The sequence below is a fragment of the Tilletiaria anomala genome (assembly GCF_000711695.1).
Source record: "Tilletiaria anomala UBC 951 chromosome Unknown K437scaffold_148, whole genome shotgun sequence".
NCBI classification, from domain to species: Eukaryota; Fungi; Basidiomycota; class Exobasidiomycetes; order Georgefischeriales; family Tilletiariaceae; genus Tilletiaria; species Tilletiaria anomala.
In genome coordinates, this window is record NW_013546874.1 from 15,473 (window position 1) to 31,764 (window position 16,292).

The window sequence follows — 16,292 nt, forward strand, 5'->3', positions numbered from 1 at the left end:
CAGTATGGTGATACTACGACGACGACGAACGACGCTGCAGTTTATCAGTGCAGATGCACCGATACCTGGAAACATCAGTATCTGCTACACACGGCACTGCCCAGTCCTCAGGGAAGCCAATCAGAGGGCGGGCCACAACATGCCCCTGCCACGGTCGACACTCGATGAGGGCGGCATGGAGGAGTTAACGGTGCTCGTCATCAACCCCAACTCGTCCAAGGTGAGGATGTCGGAAGAGTATTGGCTATCTTTCGAGTGTGTGTCTGACCTACACGGCCGCCGAGATGCACAGCTCATGACAGATAGCATGCTCGAACGCGCTCCATACTATCCCGCCGTCGACTTTCGCTTCTACACGGCCCCGTCGGATGCGCCTGAGTCAATCAACAATGTCGCAGACGAGCAGCTCTCGGCTGATGTGGTATGGAACCACTTGGTGGAGAAGGATAACCCCTGCCTGCACACCTGCGACGCCATCCTCATCGCTTGTTTCTCCGATCACCCGCTGACCTCCGTGCTGCGCCGCCGGGAACGCAGTCCCCAAGGCCGCGCGCGACCGGTGATGAATATACTCGAGGCTGCCGTTATCCAGTCCTTGACATTCGGCGTAAGCTTCGGCGTCATCACCACGACTGAAGATCTCGTTCCAGACATCGAGATGGGGATCGCTAGCGTCCTGGGATCCGCCAAGAGCAGCAGATACGTTGGAACCAGAGCGTGCGGGATCACTGCCATCCAACTCAAGACCCTTCCGAAAGCTGACATCACGCCCAAAGTGCAGAGAGTCGCGCAGGAGCTCGTCGAGGACGGAGCACAGGTGCTGGTGCTCGGGTGTAGCGGTAAGTGTGAATGGAACTGCAGCGATGTGAACTTCTTGCGGTCAACTGACAGTGAGGGGTCTGTCGCTCGTTCAGGCATGGATGACATGACTGAGAAGGTCCAGTATGCGGCAATCAAGGCTGGAATGCGAGAAAAGGTGTATGTTGTTGACTCAGTAAAGGCGGGGATGAACCTGCTTGCAAGCACGATTCTGCAGTCCCTCCAAGCCGAAGGTGTGCCGAAAGTACCACGCTTTGCGTAGTCCATAGTATGGAATTATATGCAAAGAAAGCCAACATCTGCTAGAATGTGAGTGTCATGCATTGCCGATGCGCAGCACTAGGAGCGCATATTGCTCATATGATGGATGCGCGTACAGTGAGCTGTGCTTGGGGTGGGCTAGGCAAATACTGTCAAGGAGCACCTTTCTCCACCGACCAGACGGTGCCTTGCTCAGTAACGTACTCTGTACTTTGAGTAGGATCTCGCTCTGCATAAGACAGAGAGGCAGCTTGCACTCCTCGTAATCTGCAATGCTGCACGTTTCGAGCATGCGCATGTGCTGCGTGAGGCTCAGCTTCGGGGCCGGTGGAGAAAGGTGCTCGAGTGGCCTTCCTCGCAAATGTCCTGTTATAGGCTTGGGACCTCTCGAACACAGTGACCTCCAATTCTGTAGATGAGCAATTTATTTGTCAATGGTGCGTTGCCAGAAGTCAGGACTGGCGCAGCAAGTCAGACATCGGAAGAGGTATGGGACAATGTGTGCAATTCTGGAGAGGTGGCAAAGCATTTGCTCTATTTGGGGGGTGGGGTTCCGTCGGAAATGGCGGCATGGGCGACCTGCAGCAGTACAGAGGTACCTCGCTAGTGTCTCCGGCTCCCTGCTCGCTGGACATCATTAGATGCACCACCCACCATCATCGGATCATCCTCCTGGGAAGATTCAAATACTCGAAGGTGACGCTACCTAGCCATTCTTTTCGGTCCATTCGCTGCATCATCCTGCCTACATGCAATAAATACGTACTTCTGGTTGCGCTTCGAAGGACTGGAAACCCAATATGGCGTCTTCAACCGACATCGCGGCACTAACACCGGTTGAGTCGCTGGTCAACAAACAAGCCGCTTTCGACGCGCAAGACCTAGGATGTGATCCGTACCTACGACCCGCAAGGCAAGGCCTTCCTGCACAAAATCTCCAGTGTCGAAGTCAAAGGGGCTGCCGAAGCGAATGATGCTGCCAAAGCGGTTCACTCGGCGTGGACGAACATTAGCGTGCAAGGCAGGTGCTTGAACTTCGACAAGACAGTCAGCTTGCACAGGGACCCCAAAGGCTTCAACATCAAATGCGCGCAAAGCTCATCATCGAGGGGAATGCCCTGAGCCAAAAGTTTCCACGTTTGACAGTGAGTAGCGCAGCCCCGGTCTCCATAAATGAAGTTGCATCAACTTACAAAATATCCTGATCCAATCAGTGGCCAGCCTCGCACTCACGCACCTCGAAGAAGGCTCTGCCGGCTTGGCCCCCACCTTCACCAGCGAGATCATCCCTCACATGGTCCATTCGGGCCCACTATGCGAAGCATTTTTACGTGCGAGCCCGCCTTTATCGATTTATGTTTCACTTCCTGGAATGCGCCGTGATGGTGTTCTACAAGGAGGCCACTTTGCTCCCTTCATGCGCCTTCTCGCTGATGACCGCACGACGGTCATCCGTTTCCTTTTGCACGTGCAGATTCACTCTTGGCCTTCGTCCGGCACTCTATAACTTTGCTGCAACATGCTGCGGGTCATGAAGACATCAGAGTACAGCCAAAGGACACCCAGCTTGGTCGCTGATCTACTCTATGAGGCTGGTTGCCGGCCGGCGTGCCCAATGTCCTTCACATTGACCGCAAAGACGCTGCAGAGGTGTTTAAGCGACTCATTTACCACACGGATGTCAACTTTTTCAACTTTGCAGGCTCGAAGCGCGTCGCAAAAATTCTTGCTGCCACTTGCGGCAAGGACCCAGGCCTCCGATCATGGCGCTAGGAGGCCAAGGTATGTTGACACCTGCTGTCGTCAAGGTCAAGCTGACCGCATCATTTCCTGCAAAGAGCCCCCCCCCCCCCGTGGGCCTCTACTCTAGCTCCGACGACCATACTCAAAGACATGAACTTGGACGTGGTGGCAAACCATCTACTCATGGCCGTCTACCTGCACACAGGCTATATCTGCAGATTGATCACCAATATTGTCGCACACAAGTTGATTGCGTCTGAGTTGACGGCCAAAGTCAAAGCTCAATTCAGGCAAGACAAGAGTGTTGCTGATCGCTCTCAGTCCAGCAGAATCTGTTCGTTCTTTGCACCTATTTCGGGAGAGCGCGTACAGGGCCTTTACGACGATACTACTGCCAATGAAGTTGAAGTGGCCGTGGGCACGCCGGGCTTTGACGGCGCGCTTGTGCAGTCGTTTCGCCTCACATGTGTCAAGGCGGATGTGGACATCATGAACAACAAGACGTTCGGCCCCTTGCACAGCTTAGTTGAGTTTGACGATCCGCAGGAGGTCGTTAAGCTTGTCAACTCAAACCCGCAGGCCGCGTTGAGCGCCAGTGTCCACGGGCAGAACAAGTCAGACTGCCGACTCGTCGCTCGGGAGATGAGTAGTGGCGCTGTGCACGGGAGTCCCGCAAACAATTGCCTTCCTCTACTACTACTGTCATCCCCCTTTTACTGATCCCGGGAATTTGAATACCCCCGATTCGATGTAACATAGACCATGGACCCTTTGTTGCACGACCACAACTGGGCCGCAAGGTGGCTAAAAGCCTTATGGCTATAGCCCATTTGATGGTCAAGAGTGCATCAAGTCGCATACATGAAACAAGGGCTTCGCTCCTGCCCCCCTTAAGCCGCTGCCGCAAAATCAGATCATTTGAGTGTATCATCATCGCATTCCTCCCCGTCGTCGATCCACCCACGTCCTTTCTTGGCAGGGAAGGATCTTGTGTTCATAATTTGTACTGATTTTGATAAACTCCATAACTCGGCTGGACCTGCCAAACGCGTCCTACTATCGCCGATAAGCTACATTAGTCCGCCTTCCGCTTCTTCCCACTTCCATTCGCCTTGGGACTCTTGTTTGAGCAGCCAGGTGTGTTTTTCGACGCCGCAGTGTTTGGAGAGCTAACCACTGTGGTTGAAGGCGTCGCTGGGGCTCGAGCCAATACATTCACTTTGGCAGCCTTTCCATTCGAAAGAGCTGGCGCCGGAGTCGCACTCATAGAAAGGACGTCGCGGAACGTTCGTGTCAATAGCGTCAAGTCGGCCGCAGCGATGACTTGCAAAGAATTACCAGAGAGGGGCTGCTGTGCTGGACGCAATGGAGAAACTTCATCTGCAGGACCTTGTGAAGCTGCGCTGACTTCTGATGGGGTGCCCGCTTTCGCGGAGATAGGCTTTGGTGGAAGAATGCCATTCAGGAAAGGCGTAAAGATGCTCTCCATAGACGGAAGCAAGTGGGCCGGGGCTGTGAATAAACTGAGAACACCGCCTGCAGCAAGGGCATTCGAGGGAACCCCCAGCGAGTGAGTGGGCTGCGGCGCTTCTTCTGAACCAAACAAGTCCTGGAAAAGGCTGCGTCTCGATACAGACGCTGTGTGAAGTGACCTGCTCTTCGCGGGCTGGCGGGACTCGTTCGCTTGCGGTCCAATGTCGACAAGGTCAAAGCTCTCGGTGATCGCGCGCAAAGAAGGTGTCGAAGATTCCCGTGAAGCAAGGGGTGCAATGGCGCGCAGAGAGAAAGATGTGCGGCCAGCACTTTGCAGCGATGCATGCTGAGGGTCGTAAGTGGCAAAGTGAACCTCCCCTGTACTGACTTCATCGAGGGCGATGACGAAACGAGGCTGCTGACTGCCCTGCGACCATACGCCAGAGATTATACCACTGCCGGGGAAGACATGGCGCAGAACGACCTGCTGCGTGATTAGATCCCACACAATGGCAATCTTGCCCCCTGAGGCTGCCACGAAGCGCCCTCTGCGTCCTCCAATGCAAACATGATAGAAGGATTTGACATCCGGTAACACGAAGGCAAGCCTCATTGCGTTGCTCGTAAGGTCCCAGATTGTGACTGCAGTGCCATGGGCAACAGCAAGAAGGGTTCCATCGGGGGAAAAGGAGATTTCTCTCGCAACGTTTCCACGGTACGAAAAGACTGAGCTAAGCGACCAAAAGACTTCTCGCCTGTTGCCCTTGACAAGCTGAGAGGAGAGTTGCCAGATGCGGGCAGTTCCATCGTAGCTGGAAGTCGCCAAAACAGGAGCTTCGCTTGACAGCTGGGCGCGTGGTGAAAATGCCATCGCTGTCAGCTCCTTCTCGTGTGGCTTGTGGATGCGAGAAATGAGGTTGTAGCCTGTCGAATTTTTGCCTGGTCGCGCTTGCCAGAAAGTCAAAGCCATCTCCTGCGAGACGCCTTCGCCTCCTTGACGATTGTCAACGACCGCCATCCACGGGCTCATGCCCAGGGGGGACCCTTTATGCTGTGGTTGCGAGCATGCAGGGGCGAAGGCCACGTGTTGTACTCGGATTGGCTCGATGAACTCCTCGTCTGGCCTTGACACTCGATTTGAGGGCGTGACCTCGAGCTCATATGCGAGCGTATCGTTAGAGGGATGGAAGAACTGCAGCTCCGAAGGGTGACTACCCGACAGGACCAAGGCGCCTGATACTGGCTCGACAGCTAGCGGCATCGGAAGGGTACGCCGCTGACTTTCCGGCAGCATTGAGCGGGTGGGGTCTGAGGAAGCAAGGCCGAGTTAACAGCAAGCATTCTATACAAGGTAAAGCAGATCACTCACCCATCCGGATCCTGGCCAAAGTCCGGCTTGGCTTCAGATTAACTCCACTGATGAATGCGATGCTGCCATCTTTGAGCGTGACGAGGTACTCTCCGTCCCTGCCTTCGTACCCTCTGATCTCTGCAACACTGGCAATGGGGGCCCGCAGCCTTGGAACGAACTCCTTTTTGGTCTGATTGCCCGACGCACCTCCGGCTGCTCCAATTTGCCAGATGACAAGGACTGCCTCCTCTCCTCCGCTGATAAGCTGTGCGTCGTTGTAGCTCCACGCCAGGCTTGCAACAGCATGCGCATGCCAGTGCAACGTACTGCTGGCCAGATACTTGTCTGTCGCTTCTGTTGCGACCGCTCCGTTGACAGAGGCAGACGAGAGCTGCCGCATCGCCTCATCGTCACGTGCTATCTTCATCAGCATCTCTTCATCCAAGCAGCTGTGCCAGAGACGAATCACGCCGTTCTCGTCTCCGGTGGCGACTGTCTCCATCTCGGGATCGTGAGGTAGTGCCAAGCACGTCAGGTGTGACGTGGTGGCAAACTTGATGAACCCTTCTTCGGGCCCCTGCAATTCTGATTTTTGGCGCGGTCTCCGTTGCTTGGCAGCTGCGTTCGACGTTGACGCTACCTTGACTCCGCCATTCACAACCATTTCTTGAGCTGCATCAGGGGCATCCGAGGCCTGAGTTGAGTCCAACTTGGCTGTCATGAGCTTCTCTAGAAGCGCAATCTGCAGTTTCTTGTTCCCGATGCAGACCAAAAATCTGCCATCCGCACTGGCTTGGAGATCTGCAGCCGCTCCACGCGTCTTGCCGAGGCGCAAAGCTAAGCGATTATGCTCTATCCCTCTGTTGGCTTGAAGAGAGTATCGCAGATGAACTGCGTATATGAGAGAATTTTCTCGCTCTTCGCCGTCATCTTGCTCGCCTTCCATTTTCTCCCCCGCCCTAGTCTCTGTTTGTATAGTCTCCGCGCTGGCTTCTGTACGCGTTTGGGCCTTTGCGGCTCGCTCCTTGCGTTTTAATTTCCTCTTTTGAAGAACGACAAACACCCACTGGCGAAGGTCCATGTGCTTGTCTTGTTCTTCTTTCGACAGGCTTTCCAGAATCTCCTCTCTCCTCTCGGAGTATGCATCGCCAACCGTAGCAATATGACTGATGTGCAGGCCGGGTACAATGGGTAGCGTTTGCAGCATAGCCCCTTCCATATAATCCCAGATCCGAATACTGCCGTCTGAACAGCCAGCGACTAGACGTAGCGGATTGAGCGGGTGCAAACAGATGCATGTGATGCGCAGATCAGTGAACATAGACGAAGTGGATGGCTGACCAGGCTTCGTCGACCTGGAAGACGAAGGACGCTGCGGAATCGAAAGTGTGGATACCACCTCGCCTGTCAGACGCGAATACACCTTGACCGCGGCACCTGTCGGCATGAAGAAGAACCTGGAAAAGCACGGCGGGTTAACATGAGATTCGAACACCTCCCAATTTGAAATATTACTCACTCTCCATCGCGAGAAAATGTCGGCGAATGCGAGGATGGGCTCCCAGACCTGATGATCGTGTAAGGCAAATACGCATGTCCGTTAAGGGACGCTTCAAACGTCTTGTGGACAGCCTTGTCTTTCTCCTTTTTGGATCCACTCGTAGCTGCTGCCGAGGGGCCGCCTCCATCGCGAGCTTTTGCTGCCCCTCGTCTCCTCGCAGAGCGTGAAGTGCCTGGTGTACCAGGGGGGATAAGGTTTGGGGCAGAAGTACCAGGCGATGCCAGCTGACCGCCGGACAGGCTAACGTCGCCCTTTGAAGACGACATGCTTCGCGCCTGCGCTCTTCCGCTACGCTTCCCTGACGCGGAAGTTTTCAGAAGCTATCGACGGCTCAACGATAGGTAGAGTACGAGCTCTTCAGACACCATACCTTCGAAGAAGAGAATGGACACCTCCGCGTACGATGCTGATCTATGAGTGCCTCAAGCTCTTGCCAACATCCTCTCTCCCAGCGACAGGAAAAATGGAATTGCAATTTTGGCAGCGGGTTCCGAGTTCCGTGTGTCCATTCAGAATCTATCGCCCAAATCTAATCCCAGCCTCCTATGTTGGTCATTCGTCTCTAACTTCGCCATCCACCATCAAGATGAATGGTTGCGCATTGTTCCAGTGGGGGCTTGTCCAGCATTAGCGCCATGCTGGACTGAATTTTGTACTGAGGAATGGGTACATCAAGTGAGATGGAATGTTCCTGCTGACAGCTGCCGCAAGAAATTTGGCCTGGGGAACCAGGCGAGTCGCCTATGACAAAGCAGTTCTATGCAGGTAGAACCCCTTTCAGTTTCTTCTCAGTTGCTCGGTCTAATGCCTTCGACAAAGACATGCATCTGTCTACCCTGCCCACTATCCCTTCTAAAACGATACGAGAGCGCTCACCTGCCACCCGAGGATAGCAGCCGATGCTTGTCGGCCCCCAATGTGCCACGAGCTGAGGGACCACGATGAAATACGTGCAGACATTGTCTCAGCCTCCAACCTCACGCGCCTTATTGGTGGAGCAGTGCTGCGGTCAAAATTCCGTGCTCAAGCCATTCAGTTTGTGCGGATCTAGAAGAGGCCCTCACCACCTCATTTGCCAACAGTTCTCTTCGGGGTAAAATCACATACACAAATAGCTCCCCTCCCTCCCCAAAGCGATCCAACCCTTCCGTTCACGAAAGAGCAACGTGCTTATCACATCCTTACGAGGATCAGCCTCGGTGGAGAGCGTACTCTTCCACAGTATGACCCATGCGCGTTTCCGCATCACTCTGTGGCTCCGGCGAGCCGAGACGAGCACGGCTGGCAGCGCGCTCCCTTGGCTACTTGTACACTCCATCCGCATAAGCCACGGCCATGAAGGAAGACGTTAGGGACACTTTCGGCTCACAGAAACTTGCAAGAGATGCGTCCCTTGATGCAATGATTGCTTTTTTCCGTGAAGCATCTCACTTCGCTTGCTCCAACTTCAGGTATGGATCAGGGCCGGGACTTCGAGAATCGTGGCTTAAGTGCATTTTCCTCGTACTTGGCGACACAGCCCGCACTGCATAAGGATGATGCACAGACTGTCGTCTAGGATCTCCTTATTGAATACCGTTCGCCAAAGCAGAGCTGATATACGCTCGAGCCACGAGCGTCTTCGGCATGCTGATTGCTCGCGGAAATTCGCAAAGCGAGCGAAGGCTCAGCTGCGGAGCAAGATGGATGGCTGCCGTCCACGGCGTCAGGCGCCATGCGGCACATTGTGTCGAATTTTGCAGCCCGTGAGGCTGCTTGTGACGCGCCCAAGCCAACTTCCCTGGTTCACAGGGATTCGTTCCCGCACAATGTCCGCGCACGAAGGTGCAGAGAACCAAAGGCAGGTGGTGACGGGGACAAGGAAGGTTGTAACGAGGCGGTCTGAGTCGACTGGGAGAGCTGCACCACTGCCATGGTTGCGCTTGATTACTATGTCAAAACAAAGGAGTGAGCAGCGGTGCGCCGAAGGCTCCTCGGAGATGATCTCGAGCATGACAATTTCTGATCGCGACATTATCTACTTGCCAGCCCATTGTTTGGAAAAGGAGGAATGGGTAGCTGTCAAAGACCCAGCCCTTAGCTTGCGCTTACACCAGGGTTATGCATCGAATCTTCGTCAGTTCCGCGAAAAGAAGTGTACCTACCCCATACACACATGCAACCTCCATGCATGTGCTCCATCTTTCCACTTTTGCACCCAAGCCCCAGTACACTGTGTAAGAAGATGCGCAGGCAACTCTGGCGATGCGGAAGAAGGCGCAGAGCGCAAAGATTACAGGGCGCGAAAAGTACTACGAATAGTTGGTAAGGCGATGTTACATGCATGAGCAATCGGAATTCTCCAGCAGCGCTGGATCGGATGCCCTTCGACTGTTGGCGATAAAGTCGTCAAAAGCTACGGTGCACATTCAATAGTCCTTCCTCAGACGGTCTGCAGGTCCTGACGCATTTCTCTGACGATTTCGGGCTGTCGCATCAGTCCCCGTCTAGGTTCTGCCGGGGAGCGGCGCTTTTTCTGACGAGCTGTGGCTCCCAACTGAACCTGTTTCAGGTGGCGGCAAAGAGAGCTCCTGATGCTGCTGCTTTCCTCATCCTCGTCATCAGCGTTTCTGCATTGATATTCGCCATCGATCCCACCACACAAAATCTTTGCCAACTTCAAGGACCTCGAACAACTCGCAACCTTCGAGCATCTTGAGTGCTGCTGCCACAATAAGGAGCCTATACTCAGAGCACAATGGCATCATGAGGCCCTCCACATTGCGGAGCGGCGGCCTATGAGGAGGTAGCTTCCAGCGCGGAGAGATGTGCTGTAGCTGACGATATCGCCGGACATGGTGACGACGGCAGAGAGGCAGCTAGCGGGCTCGGGGTGGGTTCCCACTTGGGTATTGTCGCCGGGACGGGAACATATGAGTGAGCCGTTTGGAGATAGACGCGATGGAGAGAGCACGAACAAGTCAAAGACAAGAATGGACGTTCATCATCCGTCATCGCGATGGAGGAAAGAGTACTCTCAGCTCTCACCCAATGGAGTCTGGTCGGGAGAGTCTCGTGTTCAATGCGTTGATGATGACTCTCCCAATCTTTCCTGACGCGATTTGATTGTCGCCGCGACCCCGCGCCTTTGTTAGCCACTACGGCCGCACTGTCCCACACTCTGGACATTCATGCTCGCTCTGGCTGCTGTTGTGCGCTAACCATCACGTGACTGGAATCCATCAATTCATAGACGACCCAGACGACCCAGAGAAGATGAAGTGTCGCACACAAGCGAGATGCTGAGATATCCGTGGACGATGAGACGAGCGCCATACGCCAAAACCAGGAATCACTCCACCCCACAGGATAGCTAGGCCTTCGCATTGATTTGGAGCATTGTCGTGCATTCATGCCGAATACAAACCGACAGAGTGGTCTACAGTGTGCACAGCATGTTACATGTATAGCACAGAGACAGCTACGGAAGCGAGAGACCTGACGGACCCGTCGAGAAAAGGCTGTAGCAGCCAAGCCGCAGCTTGTGGCCCTCAGCAAGCATGGGCAACACCAGCTCGACGCCGATTGCTCAAGGCGAGGAGGGACCTCTCGCGCTCTCGCGGCATGTCAGTCGCTCCCCATCTCTGCGAGGAGTGGGCCGGCGTGGGCAGCGCTCGGGAGACCAAAGTAGTCCATTGCATGGCGCTGCGAGTGGGCAGCAGGAGCGAAAAGCGAGCCAGGCCTCAGAGAACAGCGGCGGGGGTAGCAGCCCGCCACGTACACGATCGCGCAGTGCATCCCTTCAAGGCTTTTGGACCCGCAAGAACAGCGCCATCGCCCATGAACCAGCAATGACAGGCGTCGCGGGCGAGCCTGTAGTCAGTAGCCCGCTCAGAAGAGACCCGCTCACTGCTGCTTCACGCGACGAGGTCTTGGGCGGTACCGTTCCCAGTGTCATATCTATGCAACTAGAGGATCCCAGCCAAGGCGCCGCCAAGGGCACAAGCCATGCTCACAAGAGGACCAAGAGTATCGAGCTACCTGATCCCATAGGCCAACACAGCGTGGGAATGTCGGCACCGAGTGTGTCGCCGGCAGGCCAGGTGTCGAGGTGAGTCTCTTGCTCCCGAGCGTTGCTGTCAGCACACATCGATGCTGATTTTACGAGGAGAATATCAGCATCATGCAACGACGCCATTACGTGCAACATCGCAACGCAAATGCTCTGCCGCCGGCCACAGTCAACAATGCCGGGACGCACTCATCCTCGCTGCAAATGCACCTGCCGATCCCTTCAGCTGGCGCGGCACCTGGCTTTCCCACTTCCAGGTACGCCAGCCCACTGTCGAGTCCAGTTGTTGGAACTGACAGCATGCATGCACAAGGGATGGTGGTCAGCGGCTCGGATGCAAACTCGCGTTCGAGCATCATCAGCTCTTCGTCCGGGGCAACTGCTGGTGGATCCAACACAGCAACGTCGGCCGTTGCTGCTGTGGCTGCCGCCGCTGCCGGTAAATCTCCCAGTGCGAAAAATACACACGCGGATACCCGACACGGTGCACTTTTCTCCACTGATGTTGGGGACTTGAGCGCATTTGGCGAAGACGATTCTGGCAGTCAAGGTACCTCGACAATCTCGAGGCTGGAAGGAATGCCGCTCGAGTCGAGCACGAGCAGACAGCGTGCAGGTTCATTTGACTCCATGGTAGGCTCAGGACTTCTCTCTCCATCGCAGCACCGCCATGCACACGCCGGGCCTGGCGCTACACTGACTGCTGGCAAAGGCGCAACAGACCCACTAGGAAGATCGATCAGCACCGCTTTGCCCTCGTACCTCAAGATTCCAACTGCTATTCCATCCGAGAATGTCCCAGCTCCCACAGCGGATGAGATCGCAAACTGGCACTCCTCACCGCCTACCTCTTCTGCGCTTGGCCCTGTCCTCAGAGTGGACTTCGCCAATGGAGCGTGTGCCCTCGGAGGTGGCGCGCTGATGGGGCCTGTACCGATAGCAGGCTTCTCGGTCGATGGCAAACCTTCCACTTCGGCAACTGTCGCCATCTTGCCCCACATGATCTCTTACGCGGCTTTCTACCGCACACCAAGCGTGCCCACCGTCCAAGATTCAAATACGTTCCCAATCACCAACACGGCGAACATACCAACAATGCTCGCGAACGACAATACAGGGCAATTCTTTCCAGACACTGGTCCGGCGTTCTTCTTGGACCAACCTTTAGTTAGCTCTACAGTGGGCCCTATTAGTGCGCAGCAACTGGGGAGAGTCAACGCGGAAGTGCAGTCCGCATCACTAGCGCAGCCGGTCGCCGAGAGGTTGGACGCAGAGGACACCAAAGTTGAGGCATCGGGTGCTGCACACGGAGAGAAAGAGAGGGAAGGATCAAGGACACCTACACCAGCCTCAGGCGCGATTGGCTCTGGTCCACGCTCTCTCACGCCCGGAGACTCGCAAAATGCACACGTTATGTCGATGACTTCAACCGCGAAGCAGGAAGGCCACAATATGCTCAGCGCCGACGTCAATTCGCAAGTTACGTCCATCCCAACGTCTGGCGCGCTGCAAACACCTCCTGGACCTAAAGTTTTGGAGGTGGTCGCTGACCTGGTTAGCGCCGCTTCGACGCCTGCACATGCTGAAGGTTCGACCGCCATAGCAACTGTTCCTCTTGCTGCAGGTACAGTGGTGGCTGCACCCGCGCCAGTGTACGGCTTTATGGCACAGGATTTGCACGCTGCCGTCATCAATGCTGAGCCTGAAGGTGACTATCAACACCAAGATGCTTTGGCGGGCCATGATCCTCAGACTCCGACAAGGTTCGAGAGAAGCGGAAGCAGCAGTAAAGGCTCTGCTGCGACCTTGAAGGGCTTGGCGCCTGGTATGACCCCTGCGACGGCTGCCAGCGGTCCCAGCAGCTCTCCTGCGTCTACTCCAGCTAAGGAAAGATTCCCACATGGACGACAGCAGCAAGCGCAGGACGGGCAAGCGCAGGGCCATCAGCATCACCACCACCACCATCACGGCCCCATGCATGGACCGCTCATGCCGATCGTCATCACATGGCGTGCAGGTGGCAAGGAGGTGTTCGTGACCGGAACATTTGCAAACGAGTGGCGCAGCAAGATCCCACTACGGCGCTCGAAGCGTGATCACACGTGCATCCTGCATCTGCCGCCCGGCACGCATCGCCTTAAGTTCATCGTTGATGATCGTTGGCGCGTGAGCAAGGATCTACCCACTGCTTCTGATGGGGATGGGAACCTGGTCAACTATGTGGAGATTCCGAATGTCGGGCCTGCGCATCCTGGCCCTCTCAGTGCCCCAGGTGAGGAGATGCTTGGGGATGCAATGTCGGCGACGGACCGAGGCGACGCCGCGGGCGCCGGTGCGGGTATCAGCTCTGCTACCGGTCGCATGGCAGTCAGCACACACAGGGGGAAGACTGCTCTGGACAGCCATCGAAGCACGATCGATCTGCAGGAAGAGGCCAGGCGTGCCGAGATCCTCCGTCGTGGCGATCTGGATGATGTGTTTGCTGATTTTGATGGTGAGTGAGGGTGTTCTTCCCTTGGGTCATTGATATGTCGCTGAATCGCGTTTCCTGGGTGTGCGCGTTACGCTTTTAAGTTTCACACAAGCAAGAAGCGTGGACGAGAGAGATCCCAGAATCCCTCGTTGCAGCTCAAGAGGCGGAAGAAGCAGCGCAACAGCGCGGCTCCGAAGATGGCCGACCGGAAGAGGCATCAGCAAAGAACGCGGGGGATGCAGACGGCCTTCCGCGCCTGCCCATTCCCCCAACTTTGCCGCGGCAACTGGAGAAGGTCATCTTGAACTCTTCCCCTGCGACGAATGCACTGCAAGCGGGCGGCACGGTGGATGATAATTCGGTGCTTCCTGCGCCGAACCATGTTGTGCTTAACCATCTCACGGCAAGCGCAATCAAGAGCGGCGTCCTCGCTGTTGGCACGACGACGCGATACAAGCGCAAGGTAAGGACAGCATACGAATGCATCAGGCAGACGGTCTTTCTGACTTGTGAACTTTCCTTGCGCTTTTCAGTACGTTACCACCGTCTTTTATCGCCCCGTGAAGGCTTGATTCTATGCGCTGCTCGACTTTGCACGATGGCGCTGCAATCGCACTCGATTCAACCTGGCTTCTGCTTTAAGCAATTGCATGCATTCATACACACGCGTCAATGCGATACCATGTACTTGTAACGATAGCTTCAATATACACCTCATTCCGCCTACCTGCCATGCATGCTCTTTACGATAAAGCTATATGCTCGGCGTTGGACACTTCCTGTGACGGCACCGCGAGGAAGGCTGACATTGCGGCGTCTCCCTGTACCCCTTTCACAGTTCCGCGGGAAAGCTGGCCGGAAGGCGGATCGAGCGCATTGCCATAGCACCTGTTCAAGCCAACAAGTCGGCCATCAGATGCAACGTGCGGGAAAGCCTCCATATGTATCATATGGAAAAGAGTGAAACACAGACCTCTTGATGATCAGGTGGTAGGTCATGACGAGCTGGGGCTCGAGTAGGGCTATTCACCCACACATAGAAGAAGAATGAGCTGAAGGGGAACTGAATGAAAGAAGCAGCTTGATTCCCCCGTGGTCGACGTGGGGGCGGGGAAATCGTCGTGGGGGGAAGGGGAAGTGGCCGTCATTTTGCGCAGGACTGTCAAGCCCCACACAGGCGAATGAGGACTTGCATGTTCGAAGAAAGGAAAGCAAGGCAGACATGATCATCGCCATGGAAAAAGGCATCGCATGTGCACCACTCGACAGGGCAGGAAGTGCATATAATTCATATATAGGCAGCCGTCTTTCCGCTTGCATCGAGATTCCTTCGCCTTCGCTGCGGCGACGCTTCCTGTGATACTTGCCAAGCAAAGCACTTTTCTTGGTGCCTCGCATTATGACAGTACCCCGTCCTTCCACCTCGTCGGCATCCATGTCGAAAGTCTTTGCGACTCGCCCTGCTGAAAGCCTGGTCATCACCGGCTTCAGCGTCCACGATGTGCGCTTTCCCACATCCCTCACCGGTGACGGCACGGACGCCATGAACAAGTCGTGCGATTACAGCGCCGCCTACCTCAAGCTGTACACCGGACCCCAGGCGAGCAACCATACCCAACCACTGGAACAGTCGAATGGGACTGCTAAGACGACAGCTACCAGCAGCGTCGCTCGAAAAGAGACTGAGGAACCTCTTACTGGCTACGGCATGACATTCACGATTGGCCGTGGCAATGAGGTGGGTACAAGGTTCTCGCCCCCAGTGATCATCGCGCCACAGTTATTGATCACCATTCCGGCGGCAGCTCTGTCGTGACGCCATTACAACTATCGTCTCCACCTTACTCATCGGTCAAGATCTTGAGACAATGTTCTCGGACATGGGAAAGACTTGGTCGTACCTCGTTTCTGATCCTCAACTACGCTGGTGAGCTGATTCGATTTTCCCACCAACTTTTCGACGTGCTTCACCAACCAAGTGACTTTTCTCGAACCCAGGCTCGGCCCTGAGACGGGCGTCATCCATCTGGCGACAGCAGCAGTGGTCAACGGGATCTGGGATCTGTTCGCTCGATCACGTCGCCAGCCGTTATGGCAACTGCTTTCTTCCTTCACGCCAGAAGAGTTCGTCGCCGTCATCCCCTTCCGCTACATCACAGATGCGCTGACGCCGGGCCAGGCGCTCGCCATTCTGCGCGCTAACGAGCCGGACAAGCAGCAGCGGATACAGGAGATGCTCCGCGACGGCTACCCCGCGTACACAACCAGTGCCGGTTGGAGCGGGTACAGCGACGAAAAGGTCGCACGGCTCGTGCGCTCGGCGCTCGCGCAAGGCTTCAATCACTTCAAACTCAAGGTCGGCGTCGGCGTCGAGGATGACAACCGCAGGCTTGGCATCATGAGGAAGATCATTGATGACCCCAATGAAATGCCCAAGGGCAGAAAGATGCCGAGTCCCGAGACCCTGGTCGGCAAGAATGCTGGACCTACGGGATGCGTGGTCATGGTTCGTGCGCAAGCACTTTCTAGTTATCGTTGAACTCCTCTATTAACATGTAAC

The 16,292-nt window shown here is 55.4% G+C and overlaps 6 protein-coding genes across 6 annotated transcripts; 5 read left to right on the plus strand and 1 right to left on the minus strand.

Annotated features, from left to right (window-relative positions):
* Positions 1–8: 8 nt before the first annotated feature.
* Positions 9–1,112, plus strand: K437DRAFT_259912 (uncharacterized protein). Its single transcript, XM_013384806.1, has 3 exons — positions 9–220; positions 293–839; positions 915–1,112. The coding sequence occupies exons 1-3, from the start codon at positions 140–142 to the stop codon at positions 1,079–1,081; spliced, it is 795 nt and encodes a 264-aa protein (XP_013240260.1). The 5' UTR covers positions 9–139; the 3' UTR covers positions 1,082–1,112.
* A 1,109-nt stretch (positions 1,113–2,221) lies between these two features.
* Positions 2,222–3,666, plus strand: K437DRAFT_43698 (ALDH-like protein). The gene is made up of 3 exons (XM_013384807.1): positions 2,222–2,225; positions 2,295–2,862; positions 2,919–3,666. Exons 2-3 carry the CDS (start codon positions 2,600–2,602, stop codon positions 3,541–3,543), a joined length of 888 nt encoding a protein of 295 aa, XP_013240261.1. The 5' UTR covers positions 2,222–2,225; positions 2,295–2,599; the 3' UTR covers positions 3,544–3,666.
* Positions 3,667–3,716: 50 nt separating this feature from the next.
* Positions 3,717–7,564, minus strand: K437DRAFT_259916 (WD40 repeat-like protein). Its single transcript, XM_013384808.1, has 3 exons — positions 7,167–7,564; positions 5,666–7,104; positions 3,717–5,604 (listed from the first exon to the last, which is right to left on the minus strand). Exons 1-3 carry the CDS (start codon positions 7,472–7,474, stop codon positions 3,899–3,901), a joined length of 3,453 nt encoding a protein of 1,150 aa, XP_013240262.1. The 5' UTR covers positions 7,475–7,564; the 3' UTR covers positions 3,717–3,898.
* A 1,074-nt stretch (positions 7,565–8,638) lies between these two features.
* On the plus strand, positions 8,639–9,759 carry K437DRAFT_43729 (uncharacterized protein). The gene is made up of 2 exons (XM_013384809.1): positions 8,639–9,155; positions 9,237–9,759. The coding sequence occupies exons 1-2, from the start codon at positions 8,744–8,746 to the stop codon at positions 9,533–9,535; spliced, it is 711 nt and encodes a 236-aa protein (XP_013240263.1). The 5' UTR covers positions 8,639–8,743; the 3' UTR covers positions 9,536–9,759.
* Positions 9,760–11,176: 1,417 nt separating this feature from the next.
* Positions 11,177–14,386, plus strand: K437DRAFT_43760 (carbohydrate-binding module family 48 protein). The gene is made up of 4 exons (XM_013384810.1): positions 11,177–11,298; positions 11,359–13,753; positions 13,834–14,195; positions 14,266–14,386. The coding sequence occupies exons 2-4, from the start codon at positions 11,371–11,373 to the stop codon at positions 14,302–14,304; spliced, it is 2,784 nt and encodes a 927-aa protein (XP_013240264.1). The 5' UTR covers positions 11,177–11,298; positions 11,359–11,370; the 3' UTR covers positions 14,305–14,386.
* Positions 14,387–15,203: 817 nt separating this feature from the next.
* Positions 15,204–16,247, plus strand: K437DRAFT_216553 (enolase N-terminal domain-like protein; the record flags this gene model as incomplete). Its single annotated transcript, XM_013384811.1, has 4 exons — positions 15,204–15,316; positions 15,398–15,470; positions 15,538–15,659; positions 15,731–16,247. Coding segments are annotated over 4 exons (825 nt in total), but the record flags the coding sequence as incomplete, so codon positions are not given.
* Positions 16,248–16,292: the final 45 nt, after the last annotated feature.

Excerpts from the sequence above, each read along its gene's own strand:
- K437DRAFT_259916 (XM_013384808.1), bottom strand. The coding sequence starts at position 7,474 with ATGTCGTCTTCAAAGGGCGACGTTAGCCTGTCCGGCGGTCAGCTGGCA. Across the intron at positions 7,105-7,166 it reads ACATTTTCTCGCGATGGAGA|GTTCTTCTTCATGCCGACAG; the intron begins GTGAGTAATATT and ends GTGCTTTTCCAG. Across the intron at positions 5,605-5,665 it reads TTTGGCCAGGATCCGGATGG|ACCCCACCCGCTCAATGCTG; the intron begins GTGAGTGATCTG and ends TTGCTTCCTCAG.
- K437DRAFT_43760 (XM_013384810.1), top strand. The coding sequence starts at position 11,371 with ATGCAACGACGCCATTACGTGCAACATCGCAACGCAAATGCTCTGCCG. Across the intron at positions 13,754-13,833 it reads TGTGTTTGCTGATTTTGATG|TTTCACACAAGCAAGAAGCG; the intron begins GTGAGTGAGGGT and ends TACGCTTTTAAG. Across the intron at positions 14,196-14,265 it reads CGACGCGATACAAGCGCAAG|TACGTTACCACCGTCTTTTA; the intron begins GTAAGGACAGCA and ends TGCGCTTTTCAG.
- K437DRAFT_259912 (XM_013384806.1), top strand. The coding sequence starts at position 140 with ATGCCCCTGCCACGGTCGACACTCGATGAGGGCGGCATGGAGGAGTTA. Across the intron at positions 221-292 it reads TCAACCCCAACTCGTCCAAG|CTCATGACAGATAGCATGCT; the intron begins GTGAGGATGTCG and ends CGAGATGCACAG. Across the intron at positions 840-914 it reads GCTGGTGCTCGGGTGTAGCG|GCATGGATGACATGACTGAG; the intron begins GTAAGTGTGAAT and ends TCGCTCGTTCAG.
- K437DRAFT_43729 (XM_013384809.1), top strand. The coding sequence starts at position 8,744 with ATGATGCACAGACTGTCGTCTAGGATCTCCTTATTGAATACCGTTCGC. Across the intron at positions 9,156-9,236 it reads TACTATGTCAAAACAAAGGA|CCCATTGTTTGGAAAAGGAG; the intron begins GTGAGCAGCGGT and ends TCTACTTGCCAG.
- K437DRAFT_43698 (XM_013384807.1), top strand. The coding sequence starts at position 2,600 with ATGCTGCGGGTCATGAAGACATCAGAGTACAGCCAAAGGACACCCAGC. Across the intron at positions 2,863-2,918 it reads CATGGCGCTAGGAGGCCAAG|AGCCCCCCCCCCCCCGTGGG; the intron begins GTATGTTGACAC and ends TTTCCTGCAAAG.